Genomic DNA, 9,954 nt, shown 5'->3' with positions numbered 1-9,954 from the left:
AAATAGCTACTATGTTTCAAATGAGTGTCGGCCTGGCTCATCTGGTAGCACGCTCACCTCTGAGTCTGGAGGTTGTGGGTTCAAGCCCCAATCGTGATTTTGAACTCATGTTGGACTAGGTTGGCAGTCCAATTCAGTGCTGGTGGAGTGCTGCAATGTTAGAGGTTCTGTCCTTTGGATGAGATGTTATATCAAGGTCTCGTCTGCCTGTTCATGTGGACATTGAAGATCTCATGACACCGTTCGAAAAGAAAAGGAAGTTTCTCCTGGTGTCCTTCCAGATGCAATTGGGCATTCCCTTCATGGATGTTTGCAGGACATTGCTATGCGCAAATGAGCTGCTGCGTTCTCCTATGAAAATACAGACACTACACTTTATAGGAAATCCTGTGAAACACTTTAGGTCATCTCGATGACTTGATAAGTTGCTTTATCAAATGCAAGGATTATCATTAAGCCCCCATGGAGCTTTAATCCAGCTGATTTGTCAGAGGTGCCATCTTTTAGATCAGTTGTTATGCCGAAGTCCTGCTTTTTAAAGTGCACATCAACAATCTATTCATACACTCGTCATAAAGAGAAGGGAGTTTCCCCCCTGTAACCTTTGGGCAACAATCTTCCAGATAAATTGGTCACTCACCCCATGGCTATCTGGGATCTCGCCAGCACAAATGTCTGCCACCTTTGCCTACAAACACAGAATTTACTGCTCTTGACTGTAATTATCTCCGAGGCCCTTTAAAATTATTTCTATTGTCTTTAACTTGAAAAATAAAACAATATCAGCTTAGTTTTTCTGCTCCATTTTCTTCACTCCTTTCCTGAAGTCCCTATTCTCTCTCTCTCTCTCCCTGAGAAATAGTTTAATGGGCAGCAGTGCCTTCCGTTACTTCACTCAAGCGGCCATTCATTATGTGTGAGCTCAGATGAGGCATGCAGTCTGGCTTGACAAATGTGGGGACATCACAACCGAACCAAACTGATCTGCACCTGATGTCTCTGCACAAGTTCTTTGCAGCTGTAATCACTGGATAGTGATGAGGTTCGGAAACTCTAGCTGTTTTTTTTTCTCTTTCCTGACCCAGTGCACTGAAGCCAATTGTAGCATTAGTCAAGATCAACTAACAAGACAAGCTGAGAGTTGAACTGGGGACTCTTCCTGTCTGTTTTTACTTTTCTTTCAGCTGCTGAATATATGGTTGCCAAACCTAGATATCTTATTTAAGTTACAACGATTACATCTGCCTTGATACTTTCACTTGCATCTACCTCAGTGTTTTGAAGAAATGACAGAGATCAAAGATGCGTTTGTATTTTCCATCAATAACACACTGTGACAGCTAGGGAGCACAGATTTATTGGTGGAAAAGCTATCACCATATAGCCATCTGCTTTTTTGAATAAATAGAATGTCAAGCCATGACTATGTTGTTTTGGCTTTAACCCAGTTCTTCAAGTCCCTACTGGTACAACTATGTGTTTAAGACCCAGCAAAAGTATTTTTCCACTTCATGTTGTACGATTATACCCACCCACATGTTGGGAATAGCTAATCACAGTCCTGACTGAAATTTATCACTAACTAGTCTAATCGTTGTATAAATAATCCTGATTGCCCTCAGAGAGGCTAGGTTCTTTGAGTACGCACCGGTTCTCTGTGTGGTTTACCTTTCTGTGTTTCAATGCATCTTTTAAAGCACTGGAGTGTTCAGTTTGTGCTGATTTCACTGCTAATACGGGTCTCACTAGAGGTGCCTAAGCCCATCCGTTGCTTGCCTTGCACCAACGAAAGGCTGGGTCATTGCCCACCCATGGAGAATTCTTGTGGAGGGGAGCTGGTGAGGGAACCCGGTTGCGGATGCTGTCAGACGTGTGCACTGGCTTCAGGTCAGCCATGTGGGGTATACAGTGCACGCTGCTCTGCGGGGCTCCTCTGTTATCCGCAGATAGAGGAAGGCAAACCCCTGCAGGCACTCACCCAGGGACGGGCCATATGCATGGAGCAGGCTGAGGTGGAAAGGATCCAAGCACTTCAAACAGAACAAGCAGGTAACAAGTACATTTGTTATGCAGCGAAGGACAAATCAACATCGTAGACTGAAATTAATTCTGTATTATTAGCATAATATTTACAAATCCACAAACATCACTGCATGTTAATAAATATAATAAATAAATATTCAATTGTGTGCAGATGACAGTTTAATGTGAATTTGATATCCTTTAAAGAAGCTCTTTGTTATTTTAGTCAGAAATTCCTGAATACAAAGGAATCAGTACTACAAAAAAAACAATAGTGTAAGCTTTACACAAAATCTTTCCCAGAGGATCAACAGTTTGGAAATGGTCTCATATGGTGAAATCTGAAAGGGACGCTACGTGTCTTTTGTTGTCTTTGAAGCCCTGAACTGGCTACCATTTGTGTATACAGATCATATACAGCACTTCTGGTGACAATGTGCCTTTTAATACCTGTTTTATGGCCTGTGTTTCACAATTACCCACATGTCTTTAAGTTCTAAGAAAGTTGTAACTCCCTTGCTATTGACAATGCTCAATAGTCCATTGAAGAATTAAATCACAACAAGCATTGGAAGTTTCTTTTTAATTTTAGAATATTTATGTTTAAAAAGAATGAGGACATTAGCTATATGAGCTTCTGCTTCACTGCTCAGTAAGTCCTAAATACTCTGAACCCTGAACTAATAATTTGTTTAACCCTCAGGTAACAAAATCAGTATATTTGCTGTCATTTATATATTGTAAAGTTCCATTTGTTTGGCATGTAACAAAAGGAATGCTCAGCGCAAAAGGACCATGAAAACACAGGCTGCTGGAAAAAAAGTGAAAGGATGGAGAGAGTGTCATACATTAGAACTTCAGTTCCCTCGTGCTTTCCCAATTATGCATTTCTAATGATGTGTTTGGGACAGTGCGGGTGTGATAGTTGAAATTCTGGTCATAATCTCTGCAGAATCATAGCTACAGACTTACGGGCGCTGGTTGGTAACATGATAATGGCAAAGAATTTGGAAAAACATGAACATAAGACTTTAAGGAAGCATGGAAGAAAAAAGGGCAATGGCCCATCAAGCCTGCTCCATTGACATGCCATTGCCAAATTTACTCTTCCACAGATGCGTATCTTTAGCAGAATGCAGTCTGTGTTCGTGGGTTGAGACTTGGAACTGTCCTGAGTCAGTGAATATTGCAAGAAGCTGGCTGTGGATGGGAGGCAGAATTAAATTCACCATTTCACCAAGTCTTCTTTTATTCTTTTCTCTAAAGTGTTGGCCAACATTGCCAGCATGTCTTAGACACAGGACATAAATTTTACTTCAGAAATATTAGCTCTAACATTTCTGAATGAAAAGTAATTAAAACTATTTGCTACAACAACAGCAACTTATTTATTGCCCTTCACACAGAAGTGTCTCAGAGCACTTAAACACTGTTTAAAAGCAACAGGTAAATAGATGGTATATGTCAGGCATTATTGGTGGGTTGGTGGGGGGCGGGGTTATGTTTATCCCATGGTTAAACATCAGAGTATAGCCTAACCATTTACTCAGCTGCTTGTTGATTTGCTTAGTTGACTGACCATTTGAATAACTGCAGGATACAGAGGTTCTCAGCATACAGCTAGTTTGTACCACAATAATAAAAGTAATTGACCAAAATAATAAAAGAATATTTAAAAATAATATTGAATTGAAATTCTTCTGTAAGCCTCAGCCATAGATCTGTTTGTGTTCATATTCAAAAGTGATCCACTTCCTTTTATTCATGTTGAATCTTGTTATGGTGTTATCCATTCTTCAGTGCCATCGCAAACATACTGCTAAAACAAGACTTTGCAGTCATTGAGGTTTGATAGAATTTCAGAGGTCATGTTTGAAGGTGTATCTAAAGTTTCTGCTTACACATTCAAATAATAGTTTCTTTGTGTTGGATTCTTGCATTCCTATGACAAGCCATAATTCACTGATATGCCCAGTAATTTATAGGGAAAATATATGAAATGACTGGCAATTAGAGATAGGATTTAGAATTTTAAACTGATGAGGAGAAATAGAGTGAACGTTTGTGAATTGTGGGACTCAAAACAATGCATTCAAAATTAAGCGAGAGTTTAAAATGTCTCAACAATGATTCGTAAATGTGAATGAATAGCATTGGACTCCTATGAGTATCAAGAATAACATTAATTGTTATTAATAATTAATTAATTAAAAACAATGATAAATTGGTCATTTCAATCCACGACTGTTTGTGGGACACTGCTGTGCGCAATTGGCTGCTGCATTTCGCCCATAAATATACAGTCAATTCACTTTACAATCTATTTTATGAAGTGCTTTGAGACGTTTAGAAGACATGAAAAGTGCTATATCAAATGCAAGGATTATTATTATTAATTATTATTTTTTAATAATCCTTACATTTTACATAGAGCCTTTCATGTTGGAAGGATTTGTCAAAGCAATTAATGGGATTTTACTGTAAAGTGACTGCTTACTTCATAGATGAATGCAACAACAACAATAAAGTTACATTTGTATAGTGCCTTTAACGTCAGGAGGACGTCCCAAGGCGCTGGACAGTCAGTGTTTTGGACCCGAGCTGAGAGTCAGAATCAGGGAAAGTGGAGGGCAGGGGCGGGAAGGAGGGTGATCGAAGGCACGGTCGAAGAGGAGGGTCTTGATATGGGTCTTGAAGGAGGCAAGGAAGGGGGTGAGGCAGAGGGACTGCGGAATGGAGTTCCAGAGGGTGGGGGCAGAGTGGCTAAAGGCCCGCCCACCAATGGTGGGGCAGGCGAAGCGGAGAACGTGAAGCAGGCTGAAGCCCGCTGAGCGGGGGAGTGGGCTGGTTGGTCGGGGGTTAGGAGGTTGCAGATGAGCAAGGGAGCAAGGCCATGGATGGCTTTGAAGGTGAGAACAAATGCAGAAGCCAATTTGCACAGGGCATTGTCCTACAAAGAGCCATGAAGTAAATGATCAATTTTATCTGGGGGATTGCTGGGCAGGATATTGGGTGAAGCTCGCTTCTCTTTTTGAATAGTGACTGATATAGATAACATATTGCAGAGATAGAGTTATAATCGGAGGATGTGTTCTTTTACAAAAAGGATACACAGATTACCTTTGAAAGAGGGTGTTGAAGTGAAAATATTTCAATCAAAGGAGAACAGAAGTTAGCTGAGAGACAAGTAATCGTAGAACAAGACTCACTTGAGCAACAACTCAACTAAATGAGATGAAACTGATGAGCTGAACACTTTAATCTCATTCCAAGTATATATACATTTCCAAAAGAAAGTTTATATAGGTACTTACCATTTAATTGAGCTGTTTCCCTTTAACCACTGTAACAAGCTTGGCTCACTCACGTGTCCTGGGTATAGCGCAATGTTGAATTAGAGTTTGACTTGTATTTTGACGGTTCTGTGGCTCGCTGTGGTGTACAATCATGTCCAGTTTTGTCAATTCCTATTAAGTGAATAATTTGGTTTTACCATATGTGAGTCATGCATTATGAGCATTCATTTAGCAGGAGTTCACAGTGAAATCTTAGTATGGATTTGTCTTCCAGAACGTCTTGCATATGTTTTTAATCATAATAGAAAATAGTACAAACTACTCACTACAGCATTTAGGTTAAAGCAGGTAATTTAGTGGATTGCTATGATTCTTTTAATCTACTAAACGAAGGAGACTACGTAAACTCAGCTGTAAACATAACAAATTGCGATACATGTGAAGAAAGTATTCCCTGAATAGGAGATAGTGATTAAAGACAATTCATGTGGCATGAGTTAAGACATTGAGTTTTGGCAGAAAGCAATATCTTATCACAAAATTATTTCTTTACCTAACATACAATCATTGTACTTATAGAATAGGTTCTACAAATAGAAAACATCTATTTGGATCACAATGCCACCCATAAATCATCTGAGAAAAGACTTCAATATGCATGAATTTGTCTTATTTGAGGTATTTTATGAAGCAGCTTTGTCAACAACAACAAAATTACATTTATATAGTGCCCTTCACGTCGGGAGGATGTCCCAAGGCGCTGGACTGACAGAGTTTCGGACCTGAGCTGAGGGTCGAGGTGGGGGAGGGGGTAGGGCAGGGGGGGAAGCAGGGAGAGTGAAAGTATGGTCGAAGAGGAGGGTCTTGAGTTGGGTCTTGAAGGTGGGAGGGAGGGGGCAAGATGGAGGGACTGAGGGATGGAGTTCCAGAGAGTGGGCGCAGAGTGGTGGAAGGCCCGCCCGCTGATAGTGGGGTGAGCAAGATGGGGGACGTGAAGCAGGCCGGAGCCCGCTGAGCGGTGGGAGCGAACAGGTTGGTAGGGGGTTAGGAGGTCAGAGAGGTAGGGGGGAACAAGACCATGTTTTTTTGCTTTGAAGGTGAGGACCAGAATCTTGAACTGTATCCTCTGTGTGATGGGAAGCCAGTGGAGTTGGGCAACGATGGGGATGATAGGGTCACGGAGCCTAGTGCGGGAAAGGACACGGGCTGCAGATTTCTGTATGATCTGCAGCCTGTGGAGGGAGGAGTTGGGAGGTTGACAAGAAGTGAGTTTGTGTAGTCGGGCCTCGAAGTAATGAAGGCGTGTATGAGGGTTTTGGGCGGCCTGTGGTGTGTGACAGAGTTGGAGCCGGGAGATGCTGTCAATGCTTTTCATGCGCTTTTTTATTGTTAGCAATTTTCAGCCTTTAGTAGCATCACTTCTGGTTGGTAGTGGAGAACATACTATTGATTTTTATGCTGTGAATTCAACTGAATTTACATAGAAAAGGTAAATATTCAAAGCATGCATTAATGTTGTCTTCATAGTAGACAACATTAACGTACACCAACAATAAACTGCCTTTCTCTCATAATGGCCTATTATTTCACCGTATCTTTGTATTGTAAAAAAAATGAACTTGATAGCGCGAAATGTCTTTCTCTTTCCCCCCTTCCAATGTTTTAAGCTCTGGAGGGCAAATACCAATCAAAGTTCATGCTCCTGATTAGCTTCTAGAGATCCCTGCGGGGAGATACACGGGTTAGGACAGGATTAAGCTTGGCATTTAAATTTCTCACTGTTCAATAACTAGGTGTCACATTAGGTTGATTAATTTAGTATGGATGAAGCACTGAAGGGTATCCTTTTAGAAATTCAAGAGAAAATTGTGGGTGAGAAGAAATACATTGATCCAATTGAAGTAATTTAAAAAAAATAAGGAATCACAATGATAACTAACATGCAATGTTGTCACTATTATAAAAATCACAATTGAGAGCATTTTTATTCAGAATTTCTCTTAAGTTTTAAATTTTGCACATGTGGGTATAGACTCATGACTAATTATTTTTATGGCAAATGATCAAAGTAATCTCAGATGTCTTGCCAGCTTTTGTTGCATGTGTACAGACCTCTTCATAGTGCAGTGCGAGAATGTCAGTTACAGTTCTCTTTCATTCTTGGCCATAGGTATTAGCCTTTGCCCTGGTTGCTGATGGGTCACACATAGCTCTGTTTAAACATAGAATTGCCTTTGTAAGAGGTCATATGTATCAAAAATGTTTGCTGTGCTGATGTGTGTATGTTTGTATGGGAGGGGAGGGAGGGCGTTCCTAGTGAAATACAGCAGGTATGCCAGCCAAAGTCAGTTGTTCCACACAAGTGTTTTTGTGACTAATGAGACCTTTCTTTTGGTTAGTAATAGATTCCTGTAAAAGTCACATCAGACCACACTTGCCTGTTTTTGATAAAGATATAAACTACTGATCGTTTAAGATACCTTTTGCTTTGGCTGATGTGGCTGAACAAATTTTATGAACATGGTAAACATTCTCCTGTACGGGGATAGGGTGACCAGTGGGAACTGCTCCAGCTTTGCAAATTGCATTGAAGTATGAGTGTCTTACAATAATAATACTTGCATTTGATATAGCAATTTTCACATTACCAAAATGACTCAAAGTACTTCATATGATTTACTGCAAAGGGTAGTGACAACATGTTTGAAGAGAAATGCAGCAGCCAATTTGCACACAGTTATGTCCCACAACAGCTATTAAGTGATTGATCAATTTTACCTGGGGAATTATTGTGCAGGGTACTGGGAGAAAACCCTTTCTCTTTTGAATAGTGCTAAGGAATCTTTAACATCCACTTGAATAGGCAGATCTCAGTTTAATTGCTTAACATTGACAATGCAGCACTCACCAGCATTGCACCGGAATATGAGCTCAAAATCCTGATATTGGGCTTGACCCCACAACCCTCTGACAAGGTGAAAGTGTTACCAGCTGAACAGGTTAATTGGAGCCTTACAGCAGGTTGTTGAGAGCTAAGGAAAAGCTGTCATAATACAGTTTCCGGTCAGTAGAGGCTTAAGAAAGGGTTAATTGCTGGTTATTTTGTGTTCAAAACCAGGTAACCAGTAATCAGCATAGTTCTGAGTTAATAATCACCTGATCCTGTCTACCTTAGTTAGCCATTTAACTGAACCTATTCCATTGTAAAATGTAGTTCTCTATTTTCCCCCAATGCTCCCTCTTCCTATTTGCCCATTCTCCAAATTACAATCTTTGCATTTGACCTGTGGCCAATATGCTGCTCAGATGACGTCTTCAGTGAATACCTCTCCACTGTTGTCTTTCAATAGATAAAACTATCTTTCAATCATTTGTACTTTTTATAATTAATTATATTTATTATTTCTAACAAATAATGATTCTATCCTTGCCCAACTGGGTATTTGTGTGTGTAATTTATGAGTGTGTGCACTTGTGTAAGTATTGTATGTATGCAGATACGTATGTGACTATATATGATATGAAAGGTTCAGGATGTTATTTTCAATAACATACAGCAATGCCAAAGTGCCATCTGAACCTCTTGTGACAGTAATTTCTTTCTGATCAGGTGCATAACAAGAGAGGTGCCAAGCAATGTATCTCCCAATGGGAAGAATGAAGGGAAAATCAGAAGGAGAGTCAAGCCTGGGCATTTCCATTTGGTTCAAAACTTTATATAATTTATATATAGGCAAATATAAATTATCTTCTCCCATAACATAACACTGGGTGGGAAAGAGGGCTATTACAGTAGAATACACAATATCAAATGTAAGAAGTATTATAATAACAATAATTCTTACATTTGATATAATGTATTTCACATTTGGAGGGTATACTGGAAAGGACAGTGATTGCATTTTGTAGGCAAATATAACAGTTCATTTGTCCACAGCAATGTCCCACAAAAAGCCATGAAGTAAATTATCATTTTTACTGGAAAATTTGGCAAAGATATTGATTGAGGAATAAGCAATACTGTTTACAGATTTTATTATTTTTACTTTGCGACCTGCCAAGTATATTACAATGTTCTTCTCCAGGCCTCTACATTCCTATGTTCCAAATATATATTCTTTGTGGAGTCCTGTAGCCTAGTGGTTAGAGCACTTGCCTCACAAGCGAGAGGACCTGGGTTCAATTCCCAGCAGGACGAAACATTGGGCAAGTTTCCTTACTCCACACCGTCTCTGTTTACCTAGCAATAAGTAGGAACCCACTGTTAGTCGATTGATGGATTACTTTTCCGAGAGTAATAATCCCTTCAAATTAAAAAAATAATAATAATGATTTGGTCACTTAATGGACGACTGTTTGTGGGACACTACTGTGCACAATTGGCTGCTGTGTTTCGCCTACTAAACATAGTCAATTCACTTTACAGTATAATCTATGAAGCACTTTGAGATATCTGGATGACATGATAAAGCGCTAGTCAAAAGCAAGGATTATTATTACTATTAATCCACAGATAAGAGAAAGAGGTCTACAGCATATAAGTATATATATCTTCACTGAAAAGTGTAGTGACTGCATATTTTGTAGGCAAACGATGCAGCCAATTTGTATACAACAATATCCCACAACCAGCTAT

The 9,954-nt window shown here is 39.7% G+C and overlaps 1 protein-coding gene across 1 annotated transcript in view; it reads left to right on the top strand.

Annotated features, from left to right (window-relative positions):
* Positions 1-1,600: 1,600 nt before the first annotated feature.
* The window catches only part of LOC103190035 (insulin-like growth factor-binding protein 1), a 49,836-nt gene continuing 41,482 nt past the window's right edge, over positions 1,601-9,954 (top strand). Inside the window, exon 1 of the mRNA XM_007910641.1 lies at positions 1,601-2,049. Within this exon, the coding sequence (XP_007908832.1) occupies positions 1,683-2,049 (367 nt within the window). The 5' untranslated portion in view covers positions 1,601-1,682. The remainder of the gene's footprint in view (positions 2,050-9,954) is intronic.

This window comes from Callorhinchus milii, unplaced genomic scaffold (assembly GCF_018977255.1).
Source record: "Callorhinchus milii isolate IMCB2004 unplaced genomic scaffold, IMCB_Cmil_1.0 Scaffold2, whole genome shotgun sequence".
Lineage (NCBI taxonomy): Eukaryota > Metazoa > Chordata > Chondrichthyes > Chimaeriformes > Callorhinchidae > Callorhinchus > Callorhinchus milii.
This window is presented reverse-complemented; position numbering and strand designations above follow the sequence as displayed.